The 15,185-nt window shown below is 34.0% G+C and overlaps 1 protein-coding gene across 34 annotated transcripts in view; it reads left to right on the top strand.

Moving 5' to 3' along the window:
- NRXN1 (neurexin 1) overlaps positions 1–15,185 on the top strand; it is a 722,710-nt gene that overhangs the window by 82,043 nt on the left and 625,482 nt on the right. For 21 of the 34 annotated variants that reach the window (XM_042789877.1, XM_042789881.1, XM_042789898.1 and 18 more), the window contains 2 exons: positions 4,136–4,165; positions 4,963–4,974. The exons of 5 other annotated variants lie outside the window; for them this stretch is intronic. In XM_042789877.1, coding sequence (XP_042645811.1) covers positions 4,136–4,165; positions 4,963–4,974 — 42 coding nt within the window. Of the gene's footprint in view, positions 1–4,135; positions 4,166–4,347; positions 4,402–4,962; positions 4,975–11,919; positions 13,451–15,185 lie in introns of those variants that run through there. 8 more of the 34 variants (XM_042789882.1, XM_042789893.1, XM_042789897.1 and 5 more) reach the window with 3 other exon arrangements.

Consider the following 15,185-nt stretch of genomic DNA (forward strand, 5'->3'; position numbering starts at 1 on the left):
TGGTATGTAATTAAGTTCCCTTAAAGAAAGTATAGCACAGGGCAGTGGAAACTAAAGCACAAAGCCGTCTAACCTGAATATTGGTAAGTAAGCCTATTAGCTGGTTTAACATGTTGCGTGCATATATATCATAGCTTTAAAGGTACAGAATATGCTTCACAGATCAGTTATTTCTGGGAATCAATACTGTCTTTTTGGATATAAGCCAAAAGGTGCAGGTGCTTTTTTATGTACAAGTGGCTTTAAACATCTCCCTGGGCTGAATCTTTGTATACTGGATAAACGATTATCTATTTGAAAAATTAGTTTATCTATCTAAACTGAGCAATAACTTTTATTTTGTTTATTCCAATACTTTAAAAACTATTTTTAAATCAAGGATTTTTTAAGCTAACTCATTTGCAAATTGACTGCCCTGGCATAGCCCTGACCCAGGGTCCTGTAGTGAGCCACTTTGGGGCCTGAGTTCATTCAGGATTCAATTCACCATGGGCCACTTCCTGCCTGTTCAGTGGCAATTTTCTAAAAAAGCCTGGAAGTATCAGTACTGCATTTCTCTGTGCTACTGTATTCAAGGGCAAAGAGAGGTGCTCAGATCTAACACATACATGATGCTGTGCAATTTTATTAAAATGTATGTAACCAGTAGGAGAAAGAAAATTTAAACAATTCTAATGCTTTAATTGTGTGTGCTGTCATGCACACACATATCAATACAATTTCCTTTTGATTGTGAAATAAAAATATATTCAACAACACTGGGATAGGATTCTAACTGAAAAACATAAAAGACTAGAAATAAGTACCTAATCTTATATTTGATCTGTTCATAAAACTCTTACTGGTGTCAACATAAGTCTCACATGTGAATTAGGATCAGTATAACTAGATAAGGAGGTTCAGTTTCATTTCACATATTCATTTATGCACAGCAGTACAAGATAAAGCCTGGATAACAGTTAATCCAGACTTTACCTGAATCTAATTCTTAAAACTGCAATCTTAAATTTATTCCAACACAGGTCTGGATATTTATGCATACATTAAAGTTACAAAGGATGTATACATAAAGAATGGAAGCATAGAATGATGTATTCAAAACACAATTTGGAAAGCAAGCTATAATTTTTCATCCTTGATTTCTATAATATCTGAGCATCTCTGTAAATTATGCTACATAAGAAAACAGAAGGATTTAGCATTCACAGAGTTATTTTTTTTATATATTGCAGGTACAAAAAGGCTACATTTTATTCATTTTACTAAAATTGTGCTAGGGTTAAACATGTTCACCACAGGTTTACCATGTTTAAATTTTGTTTTGGCCTGTGCTCTGTATGGAACTGACACACCAAATTATGAAAATATCCTATCTTCATTTCCACTTCCACTATCCCATCCTGTGCCTCTTAGCTCTCTCCTCTCAGAGCCAAATTCAGTATTAAGATGGAGTGGATCATACATGAGGCATTCCTACTAAATCTTGACTTCCTAATTCACAAAGAAAAGGCTTTTATCATTCTGCTTCTGAAGTAATGGTGCACAAATGAATAGTTTCAATGTATGGTATGCTTATTCATGGCTAGTTTAGGCTAGAAATTTCCATGACTATCCATTGTGGTATTCTCTATTATAAGCAGACTGTAATTTTGAAAATCTAGTAGTGATTACTATCATGGTAGATTTATCTATATCATTTTAAACCACTCTGTGGATTGCGCAGGTACCGTAATAGTAGTTCTTAACTCTTCCATAGCCTTCATCCATAAATTGCAAAAATATAAAATAAGGTATCATTATGCGTTTTTAGTAAGTAAGTACAAGAAACCTTACAGCTTCACAAATAAAGTAACATACAGAATCAAACAAAGTACAGTGTCTTGAGGACTAGGACTAGATTTTTTAATTGATAAATGTTTGGTTTTATTACTGTATTTTTCTTTACATTCACTTGACTTCCTTTTTTAGTTGAATAGCACTGTAAGTGACTCTTAAAATTCAAGTGATTTCTATGATGCTTTCAAGAGGCACTTCTGCTATTTACATTTTTTTCAAATTATATAATCATGTATTTGCAACTGACCAATCTCACGTATCATTTTAGCAAAAAATAGAAGCTAACAAGCAGCAGTAATCTCCTGAAGTTACGCCTTTTGTTTAAGTCCTTATAACTTCATATCATATTTAAACACAAGCTATTAAGAGATTTCCTTCTTTGCATTCCCATAGGAGACATGACAGTGGTTTACTTCATACCTTCTAAGAGCTGAAAGAGCTCACATCAAGTAGCTGCTGAACAGTCACAATTTTATTAAAGAAAATGTAATGTTCGACTAGTTTCACCTTCCCTCTATCAAATCCAGTTAAGGCCTAGTCAAAAGTCTGAGATTTTTTACTATAGTTGCCACCACAAAAATGTTAAAAGCCAAAAGACAAGTTAAATAATCACATGAAGAGACTAGTGCTTCCAGAAGGCCATGCAGCAAGGGATCCAAGCAAGGATGTTCAGCATTGAAAGACTGAAGTTTCACCATGGGATTTTATGCTTTGTGTATTCAGCATGCCTCTTTTGCATCAACACTTACAGAGAAAGAACACATATGAAAACATTTCTACTCTCTTTCACAAGCTGCAAACTGCATCAGAACTGTTTGATGTTTCCCAAGCAATGCTTATGTAGGTATCCCTTCAGGATCACACTTAGCTTTCATTTACATAGCTGTAAAACCCAGGTAATCCTGCCAGCTACAGGGAGTCGCTTCATTTGGTAAGAGAATCTATTGCACAAGAGATTGGGCACATCAGGTCCTTCAGTTTAACTATGCCTCTAAAAAGGGTGACATTAAAAACACTAAGTCAGAAAAAACACTGTTAGTTTATTTGGAATGTCACTTCAGATTTGGAACTGATAAGTTATGAATACTTTAAGACTGATTGCAGTCAGGAGTATCTTCTTTGAACTCCCCCCAAATACTGTGAGTCATTTGTGCACCTAATTTTCTTTGTGAATTACAAATCACAGGAACTCTCTAGGAAGTCTGCTTTCCAATAAAGAGCAGGATATTTTATTGCACACCTTCTTTGTGTGAATTAATTTTAATTCATTGCAAATAAGAAAATAATGTATCACTTCTTGTAGTTGTTGGAGAAGAGGAGCACGTTTAACACATGAGCAATTAATAACTTCTAAAATGGACCTTAAAACAGCTAAGTTCAACAAGTATAAGCACGATTTTTAAACCAGACATAAAATGTGAAAAACCTTCATATTTCTGGAAAAATGTTCTCCCTACCTCACATTATTCTCAGTGAGAATATAAGTGTCATTTTAGAATCATGAATTAAAAAAGCTGAATATTTTTAGTTAAAGAGTAACAAAATTTGGCTCTGGTTGAGTGATTATCATTATGGACACCTGTTTTGAAATGTCACTAGACCTATACTGGTATGATTGGATTTCATCTCACAATACAAATATAAAGCAAAATCTATTTCTCACAGATTTATGAAGTAGCTTCAGAAACTGTCACTTAAATTTTCTTTATTGCTGTATATTTTATATTGCATATGTAATAATTTGCCTGCTCTGGAACAAATTCATTCTACTGTCATGTTTCACACAAATAAGGAGACATCCCTTGCATTACCATTTTAGTGTGATGAAGAAATTTTATTTAATTACCTGAAATGCTCATTTTTATGAGGGGAAAAAGACCAGACCCAGCCCATTTTTCAGGTTTACACTTCTCCAGGTTTCTAACATCATTTTACATGTAGAGGACAGGAAGTCCTCCCAGCAAAGTGTTCAAAGCAATATAATCAAAATATGATAAAGACAGATTGAATATTAAAGGAATTGGTTGGATTTGAAAGCATTTTATTATTTTCTGTCATTGCAAGTACTGCACAGAAGAAATACGCAATAAAACAGCACCCAGTGTTCGAATTGCAGTTCTGTGACTTGTAGCCCAAAGCATTCCAACCGGTGGTTGAAAAATGCTCTTTGATTTCCCTCTGTGATACAGACATCTCGTAGGAAACAGATGCCTGTCACAAAACATTTTTGTCACTGTGACAACACCACCTTCCCGTGCTCCCTTGTTCATTGCTGACTGTGCTCTTGTTTCCCTTCAAGGTCTGGCGCACCTGATGATGGGCGACCAAGGTATGGGCTCTGTTCCTTTTCCACTCTGCTTTCATTGTTTCTTCTTGTTCTGTAGCTGCTTTGAATCCATCACTGCAAACGATGGGCAAATGCTTGAAAGCTGTCTTTGGCTGCAAATAAACATATGGTTTTAGTCACATCTTTTCTTATTTCATTATTATTGTTTTTGTTTGCTCCTAAAGCTTTTGTCCTTCCTGCCTCCTCAACTCCCCCTCTTGCAATACAATAACTGAAAAGAGGTGAGAGAAATAAGAAGGTGATTAAGAAAATTTCATGTATTTATCAGAAAATACGATTATGGGTGATTCTATAAAAGATAAATGAAGCACAAGAGCACTCTTCAGATAGCTCCTGAAAGAAGATACTCATCTTGTCACATTGTACACATTGAAGAGTCCATTTACATTAATGCATGGCTGATTGGAAATGTGTAGAAAGCACCTGCTCCTGGCTTCTGGAATGCTGAGAGTACAATTTTGCAACCTAATGAAATCAGTGATTTTTTTCCTCCTAACCCATTGTCCATGTTACTTCTGTGTCACTCTTTCTGGTCTAAGCATGGGTTATTTCTGTGTCTCTTTGCATGTACATGTTGGAAAAAAATAAACTAAATCCCTAATATGACAGATTGCATCTCCATTTATCTCCAGACATTTACCTTATACTTTGTCTCTTCATGTTCAGATACTATTGCATTTACATATACTCATGACTCTTACTGTTGTTTCTCTCCTCTTCTTTATTCTCTTTTTGTCTGGAAATGCTTTCTTCATGGAACCATTTCACCAAATCCATAGGTAAAAGTAAAGGTATTACATGATTTTCTTTATTTTTGAATGCCATCAGTATACTTTAATGTATATATAAGTAATGAAAATAAATGTAAATCTTTTTGCACTAATAACATGAGGTAGGTACATTTTTAAAGTAAATATTTCATGGATATCAAGGTAAGGAGAAGTATCCTAAAGTACAGGCTGATCTTTTTTAAAGTTCGTCTCCTGGTTTTGTGAGAGATGTAAAGCTTTGGCAGTGATAAAGGAGGCTACAGTTATAGAAAGTGTTCAGGATGAAATAACCGCCACATTTTGAGGTATGCATTTTTCTGTTCTCAAAGAACTGTAGTCTAAACCACCAGGCACAGAAAAAAGCACCATGTTGTTCAACAGCGACTCTCTGGAGATAATCTGTCCAGGGCCAGTCCACATCTTGATGTAAGTTTTCAATCTGAATAGCACTGACTTCAGCAAGTCTCTGCTATCAGCTGATCCCATTTGCCCTGCCTGAGATTTTCCTTGTATATTAATCACTTTGATTATATCCGAGACAAAAATTGGAGAAAAGAAAAAGGAAGAAAGAACGACGAAGAGAAGTGTGGGGTTTAGTTCAGATTTCTTCACTCTTTCTTTTTTCTTTATGTAAAGAATACCAATCATGTTTAATTTCTTTCTCCTGGAGGGAACATGTGCAGTAGGGTTGAGATTTTTTCTGTATAAACAAACAGGTTTTGCTATGAGGATACTTGTCCACAGACATCATGTAAATATATTTTTATGATAAGAATCTGGTCATTAAAAGCCAATAAATCTGTGTTGCATATGATGAATAATACAGTTCTGTTCATCTTAAGCACTTGTCAGGGTGTGCCTACTCATGGTATAAATCAGAAACCCAATCTGCATTGTTATACTTTGCTAACTAGTTAAATTAGAAACAACCTTCCAGGTTCCTTGGTGCCTTGGCTGCTTTAGAGTTTCCACACCTAGAAAGTTCATGCAAAGATCGTAATTATAGACCTGTGGAGTCTCATTCTTCTTCATATCAGACTCTGCAGAGACTGTATACCTGGTTATAGGTTGAAGGGTTGTGTGTGTTCTGGAGCTGTAAATCTCCTTGCTTAGGAAAAGTTTTAAGCAAGTGGAATGAAAAACGGTCTACTGATTTCTTTGTTTTATAGGATTGTTTTGTGTGTTGGATGGCTGACCCTTCTTGTGTTTTTCTTAACAGTACCTTGTATGTATGACTTCCTTATTACTTATTATTACTATCTTATTCCTTAATGGTAGATGTCATGTGTGGAGTCACCTTAAAATGACATTTTTTAGTAACTGAACCTTGCCATTATAGATAATTTTTATTAATATTAAGGAATTATTTTTCTAGATTATTCTATACGCAGAATACATGATGTACAATACTGAAGGATTTTTATATAAAACAATGAAAACATAAATATAGTGAAAATATAGTATGATTAGTAGTTGATCTGGAAAGCAGATTTTAGCAAAACAAAAACTTTGTAAGTATTATGAAATAGTTAGACACTTATATTTTTATTTTAAAAATTTTAACAATTGTATTCACCAAAAAATTACCTTGGATATATTAGTGACATTTAATGTTTAATGATGTGTCATGTGAACATAATTTAAACACCAGTCACCAGTCATCTAATCATTTGACTACACTTTTCTTTTCACATTTTAATTTATTAGATTTATCCAGTTTATATAGGAATAATGATTACTATGTTTTGATGATCACAATACTTCTTCTGCCAATATAATGGTGTATATTTGTTCAAATGGATGGAAAGGGTTTATATGTATACAAACTCCAGCTGCTTGTAACAGAATATATCACTCGATATCAAACCATATCTTTGACCAAGGGAAAATGATCTCATTTTATTGACTATCCTGAAACTACACTAATATCCTCTATTGAAACATGTGACCTTGAAACAGTTGTGATAACACACGTTCTTAACACATGGCAATATAGCAAAATAGGAGCATGATGGAAAGGAACAAATGCACGAAAGAGGAGCTCAGCATTGAATTCATTTGCACCTATCTCAATCTTTCATTGTAAGTTCAATTCCTTCAGAGTCAGGTAAGGTCAGTAACAAAAGTGATTGCAAAATAATTAATCCTATTTTGGAAATATAAGCAATAAAATACTTTTAAGAAGCTTTACTATGTAATTTGCCCTGAAGAGTATTAATGGCTGAAGTATCATCATCTTTAATTGTATAGATATTCTTTGGGATACTGGAGAAGAAAAAAAAAAAAAAACAACACAATGTGCCTTCAGAATTAAGACAGGATGTTGACAGGGCAGGGACCTGGTGGTGACGGAGGAAGGACGGGTGAGGCAACCCTTCAAAGTGGGCAAGCAATACAAAATCCAGTACAATCTCACTGGACATACCTGCTATTTGTCAATTATTTGTAAATATAAATTGGGATACTCTTGATAATTTCCCCACAAAGATTTTATTGAAGCTTTATCAATATTAACAAAGCTGTCACTGTCCATTAGAGAAAGGCAGAAGCAAAGATTAGAAGATGTCACAGTGCTGAGACATTTGTCAATACTCAAGGTCATATAACTCAATCTATGCACAAAACCAGCTGATGTAAAGGAGGATATAACATAAAGCTGAGTCCCTATATAAAAATTTGTCCCATAAGTTTAGATCTATACAAAATTTATTTCCGGATCCATTACTCCTTGTAGATGCTAAACCTAATTCTAGAAAGAGACACAAGCTTTTAGTTGTACTGGCATTCATTTGTTTTCTGATAAGCATAATGTATGTTCAGAACTACTTAGGAATTTTTTTTTTTTTCCCCTGGAAATAACCTACCTGTATACAACTTCAGCAGTGGAGTTGTCACAGCTGTGGTGGTGAAAAGACATAGGAAAGGTAAGGTTTGTAAATGGCATTCATAATTTTATTAGACCACTTGAATATGCTACTCTGAGCGATTGTTTGAATTTGAAGCAAACCTTGAAGTCTGCTGCTCATAACAGACATGGAAAAGGATTAGTTTGCCCCAGACAAATTTACACCCAGACAAATATTTAACCAAACAAATTTTGTCCGCTTTCTCCAACTTTTGTAGGTGGTCTAATAAAACTAGCATTTCCACCTATTGGCCCTACCTTGTCAAGAGTTAGCACCTCTTGGATTTCCCATGCAGAATTATTTTGTGATGAATAGTTATATAACTAAGATTACCCAATGACTAATGTAAAATACTCTATTTCCTTATTTTTCAAAAAAATTCCTTTCTTCCTTTTCATTTTCTTCTGATGAAGAATTAAAGGGATTTATAATTCACTTACTATAAGTGACATGCATTGCTTCCTTTTTATATTACAGTTCTCTTAAGCCCATACATATTTTTACGTATAGTTTGTTTCTATGTAAATAACCTACTTTTGACTGTATATATTACTCATTCTACACCTAAACACTATGTTCATACTCCCGTTCTAATACTTTAGAGATTATGTACAGCTTTAAATTGTACATGAGTCACTCAGGTCCATAACAAACTACTAAATGATACCTAGCTGAGCAATAAGTGTTTCTACCAAAAGATTGATAGTACAACTGCAATTTATTGTATTAGATTACAGGCTTTTTATGTGCTGGTATTTGGTATACTGTGTATAAATGCTGAAGAAAGACTCCAGAACGTCAGTCTATGTATGTGTCAACTTCTTTGCCAAAAGAAGGCAAATTTTGTATTGCACAAGCTATCCCACAATATCTGTGCATGAAAGTGGTGCCATTCATTTGTAAATAATCAATCACACAATTCAGTTGACAACTGGAAAAATAGGGCACTGAAAAAAAGAAGAAATTTAAGTAAATCTTTAAGCAATCATGAGCATTAAAATGGTATGTTATAGATAAGAATTTATGCTTGTATCATGTAACACAAATATCACCTTATGCCAGTAACCTCCCTTAACTTCAGATTATGTGGAATACAATCATTAACCTCAATGTAACTCCAACTTCATTTTACTGTGATGACTTTCATTTTTGCTCTGTTTTCAAAGAACTAAAATAGTTTTGCCCTCTTACACTTTCTGATCCTCCTGGGATTGTTGAAAAGCCTATTCTCATCTTTTTGTGTGTGTGCTGTTTCAAAGTGGGTTCGAAAGCCATGCGTCCTCCAGCCTTTCTTGACCTGAGCCACCAATAGTCCCGAGCCATGTAAATGCTTTGGTACAGCACTGAGCTCTAGTACAGCTTATTATTTTTGGCTTGGTGCCCTTTTGACATGCATTCAATTATACGCTTTCTCAACTGCAGATGGCTTTTGCCTGGCAAGCCCAAAACATGGTCAGAGGGCTTTCTTCACTCTGTGTACTTGATCACATAATTATATATCGTAGGTGATAGCAGCTTATTTGAAGGACTTACTCCTAGAATTGAACTGAGTTAATTTAGGAGTTTCACACAGAATGGGACCACCAACCTCAGGTAACTGAAATTATTTCTAAGTGACATTACAGCAAAAGAATGGATAACCTACATTTCCCTGTTCAATCTCGTAGTTGGTTCTATTGATAAAACGACAAATCAATAATGTTTAAAAATTTATGCTCCATTTAACAGGTCCCAAACATTCTTCAGTCTTCTATAATTTACAAAATGATCAGTGCAAGAATTTAAAAAATGTTATATATAAAATTTACCTGACTTTTTTTTTTTTTGAGAATTACCTTTTCAAAGAAATTAAGGATCTTTGTCTTTAAAGCTCTTCAAGGTACTCCAAAGAATAGCAACTACACATCATATCTGTTCTATAGTGACTTTTTTTTTTTTCTAAAGAGCCTCATAAATATAGTTAGTAGTGGCTGATGTTCACCAAAAATATTGCAGTTAAGTTCTTGTGTGTAACCCATGCACCTATGCCTACACATACATGTTCCAATTAATATTGATACTATCTTTATATTTTTATGATTAATCTGTTCAAATTTTTGTTCAATATCATAATGAACTATACATCAAATGTTTTAATCAGAAGGGTGGTTTCTCTATGTATTTAAAAATTGTGGCACATTGAAGAAAGTAATTTACTTGCACTTCAGTATGTGATACCTAGCAAGCCTAGAATATGGCATTTGGAGCTGCAGATTCATCCTTACATTGAAATGTGATCAATTAATGTTTCCTAAAGAGAAAAATGCAGCAGAACATGACTGTTGAAGAAGTCTTCTCTCTGAAGTACATGGTTCGGAAGAAATCCATCCACATCAGCACCAGAAATGCAAATTCTGCCTTGAGACGCATATGTCCAAAATTATATCTGAGATAGCTGATTCCTGAGCAGCAGTATGAAAACAAATTGTATGGACCTGCTGTAATTATCAAGAAAACTATATGAAGAAAGTGGAACACATTTACTTTAAAAATGTTATTTTTCTGACAAAAGTCATCACATGATAATGTCTAATCCATGCCATGAGTTCTAGCACCTTTCCACCACCAAAATAAAAAAATTATCATATCCTGAATCATCCTGATGTCACTCAAAATTATCATGTATCATATCTACATATGTATACATGTCATAGGTCTCCTGTGGATTCGGAGGAAATAAAATGTGGAACTCTGAAGGCTTTTAGGTAAAAAAAAAAATGTTATATTTGCAAAAGTGTAGATTTCTTCTGGGTCTAGAAAACATTGTAGCATAAATATTACATATTTAAGATTTTGGCTTCCTCAACACTAGGCTCCACTTCTGAGCATAGAATTCTCCAGAAGATGAATATGCTGACAGAGTGCCTTTGAAAATAATATTATAGCTCTTTCAAGATGAAGGATATATGTTTCAGGCCAAAAAGTAGGTGGGGATTTATTGTGGATGAGAAACAGTAAAGCTGTCACTCTGAAGAGGTGAAAAAAAAATAAATTTGAGCATGTAAGAAATGAAGAAACAGGAGAACTAGGCATTTCTTCCTTAAAGCAAACATTTCTTTTTATGTATATATAAATATACATAGCAAATGAGAATTAACATCTTCAGTGATCTGTATCTTTTTTGTACAATGAAATTCCATGAGAGTTTCATACAAATTTTACAGGTATTTTCAATGAAACAGAGATTTTGGAGATGTGTAATCCTTGGATATCCTGTGGAATATCCTGGAATCTTCTCCTTTACACCTTCTTTTAATATCTGATGACATTACTGAGTCAAATTTCATTGTTAAGAGTGACACTAAGCTTTACAGCTTCATTCTAGGGTTACAGTACAGATAAGATTTTCCTAGAATAAAATTCAGTCCTTGAAATTTACAAAAGCAGCTAAACAAATCAGTCCAACAGACTCTAATTTTTATTATTTCAGTGAAAACCAAAAGTACTGGAGATTATTGTACATATCACTTATGGCAGAAGTCTCAACTGACTTTAACATTAATCCAATCAGAATCACACTCAGTGGACTTTCACCAGTTCAGTGGAAAGAAATCAGAGCCCTAAGGAGTATTTTCAAACATCTCTAAGTTTTGTCTACATGCAAGCTTGCTAAATTCAGAAGTAAACTTTATCACCATTTCTAAAGAAACTAAATTTAATGCAAATTAAGAATTCTTGAGAAAATGTGGACTGTGCTCTGTAAATGCACATAATTTTTCCATCAAGAATGACTTCCTGCAAAATAATTTAGAAAGATATTTAAATAGCCTGGCCAGAATAGATTTGTTTTGTAGAATTAAGAATGCTGTATACAAAATTTTAAACCTGCTCTTTAAATCTACAGTAGTTTTCTAAGGCTGTAATAATATGCCAAGCTACTTAGGAACAACAAAAATTTGAATTATCCAGTCTCGTTTAAAATCTTTTAACTAAGCAATATCATTTGCACTGATATTAGTAATTTCTCTCTTTCCTGATTTTCAAAGCCTTCTGTAACCCTGTCATTCTTAATTGCTTGAAGGTAGCTTTCTGTCTTCACTTCAGGGACCACCCAGAGCAATGAAGTATCAGTAGAACAGTGAAACTGCAGTGAACTGGGAAATTCAGTCGCACAATAGAGAAAACTTTCATAGGAACTGATTATGGACCATGAACCATGGACTTTGCTGTGAAATTCCACCTTCACCATTCTTTTAATGGTTTTTAAACAAACCAACCTATTACCAAATATCTTTTTTTCCAGACTTGGGAGGAAAATAAAATGACCAAATATCTTTATTGGATCCATTTACTCTAGTAAAAGAAGTAATTTTAGTAATTTTTTCCCCACTCACACCTGCTCTATTTGGTTTGTTTGTTTTTTTTTTTTTTCTGCTGGCATCTACTTACACCAACTTTCTGATCAGCACACCATTTAATTTAAAGGCTGTTTTTGTAACTTCCTAATGTGATTTAGAGATTCTGGTACATCTTTTTACCTGCTTAAACTAGACATTGTTCTTTAAAGAAGGGAAACTTCTGGACTGATTCACTGGCACCTTCTCTAAAGCTATACAGAAGTAACCTCAGATAACAAGAGGCCACCAGAGAAACTGTTAGGCCACACCTGGCACTATTGGCATCACAGCATTGACTTGAGTAGCCTCTTTATATCGGGGGTGAGGAGGAAATCAAAGGAACTAGATCTAATCCCTTTCATCTGCCTTTGCATATTCTTCAGACAGAGGGGCATCTGCAAGGAAATAAAAATTCAGTAGTAACTGAGTATAAGTCTGTAAATTTTTCACTGGAGTTACTCTGAATTAATAGGTCTGTCCTCATTTCATATCATGAGCCATTTTCAGAAGGAGTATGCACACAAAGGATGGGAGGCTAAATATCTTCCTATGACCATTAATATTCTGCTTCTGAATCATAACTGTTAGCTGAAAACCCTAAAAGAATGATTCCTGATGCCAGATACATTGGTAATTATGTGACCCACTCCCACCCAACAGTAACTTATTTCTCTAGGATTAAAAATTAGAAATAATTTACCTGATTTCCCCCTTCATTGAACCTGAATATCTTTATTAGGAAGAACTTGGTTTGTATCAAAAAGGTGCCAGATAAGTGCTTTCCATCTCTGAGAAAGGGCATTGGAGACGTTTTGCTGATAATAGGAGCTGGTCTTTTGATTTTCTCAGCTAATGGCTGTGTTTAACAACTTGGTCATACAAGGTACTACCCTTAGTATTTGCACAAGTCCATAAGATATCTTTCAAAAAATCACCAAGTTCAGTTACAGGAAAATCATCTTTGAAAATTATGTTTGCATGCATATGAGATATTCAATGTTGTGATTTTACTATTGAACCTGTGCAAAACAAGGTGTAAATTAGTTTTAGAGCCAAATGCCTCTTTGACAATGCTGTTTTCACTATGAATGGATGTGTCATTTAAATGGATATTTTATGTTATTTGTATTAACTGCAACTACTGACTAGTTGCTCCATAGTTTTAAATTTTAGAAGAGTTATTTGGGTGTAATTATATTGAACTGTATACACTGGTATATGTTTACATCATCACAAAGATGATATGAGTTTTCAAAAAATTCTGATTCTGTTTTAATTTAATCTTCATATATCTGAACACCTCCAGAACATCATGGTACAAATACTGAACTGGTGCTCTCATTTCACCTGAATACTTGTGCAAAATATAAATTTTGCAGGTACACTTCAAAGTGCTTACATTATTATGAACCTTCAAACACATGTAAATTCAGCTGTGTCTATGTCAGTCATGAACTGATTTTTTGGTGTCCTTGGAAGATGTTTCAGCCCTATAATTCTCTGCAATAAATTATGCAAATAAGGATACTGTCCATGATGTAATTGTATTATAAGGTTCGGAAGAAAATTTAGACCTCAGAAAAGAATCATATAAAAGTATCTAAATACAAGATTGGAGCAATAAAGGTAAACTTGGAAACTGATAATTTTATATGATTCTTGTACAACATCTCATACAACATATTAATCTGTACAGAATTGGTATGATCATATCCATACATCCAATATTAGAGCAAAAGATCTATGGCAAATCTATCTTCTGAACATTACATAAAGCCACCCAAGTCCCACTGGTAGTCTACTGCTATGTACCTTCTCAGAGCAAAGAAGGGAGCTGTTTAGACTACTGTGAAGAGGATATATTCCTGTATTCCTATTGAAAATATTGAGAAGTACTGAATACATAGAGCAAAACACAGTAAGTGATTCACAATTCTAAAGGACAAATTCCTCAACTATTTTTATATAGCATATACACATTTAACACACATACATGTAGCTGCATTCAGGACATAGGCACATACATGGATTAATAAAAATGCCCTGAAACCATTCAGCTCTGCTATATTTCATGAGTTTACCATATCAGAAATGCTTCTATCTCAAGTTTTCTATAATGACAAATATGTCACAAAAATAACTGTCATGATGCATCCATAAATCACTATTATGTGTCATTTATTCTATCTTCTAGGAAAACACATGTATTTGATATTTACTCATTGTTCTAAAATAGATGAGAGAGTTATGCCTTGCATTTTCCCTGGAATAGATAGCCTTGTTAAAGAAAGAGGTTTTTGCAAGTTCTGCATTTATTGAGCTGTAATAAAAGTAATACAAAAGTGTAATTAATATTTTCCTTTTCAGAACACCTAGAAGATCTGTATATCAGCCCTATAGCTTTTAATAAGTACATATAAGTCTCAGAAATGTACATCTATCTAGGTCATGCTAATTACCTACCTTGGGAGGCAAGAATGTGCCTATACTTCTCTACCTAGTTGTCATGCTCTTGAGACCCAAGTCAGAAGAGAAGGCTTCAGAAAGTCTAAAAATACATTTCCTAGGTTCTTAGCCATTAAACTGCTTAAAGAGGAGGTCTCTGACGTACTAGCTGACAGCCTGTAATTTGTATTATGCAGGAAATAAGACTAGATAATCAAAAACAACTTTTCTGGCCTTGAAGCCTATGTATCACACATAATAGAGAAATTACTGTGCTAACTTGTAAGAAAATTGTCAGACTATAAAAACATCCATCTAGGTTTTATTTTAATAGGAATAACTTTATTGTATTTCTTGTGTAGATGGAATCGTGTATCAGTGAGTCCCCCAAAACACCAAGTCAAGCCCTAACACTCTTTATAGACTAACTGGAAAAAAAACATTCAAAGCATTCCCTTAAGTCAGAATGTAACATGAAAACTGAAACATGTTCATGGAAAAGCCT

This window comes from Tyto alba, unplaced genomic scaffold, assembly GCF_018691265.1.
Source record: "Tyto alba isolate M040663 unplaced genomic scaffold, T.alba_DEE_v4.0 Super-Scaffold_16, whole genome shotgun sequence".
In the NCBI taxonomy this organism is placed as follows: domain Eukaryota; kingdom Metazoa; phylum Chordata; class Aves; order Strigiformes; family Tytonidae; genus Tyto; species Tyto alba.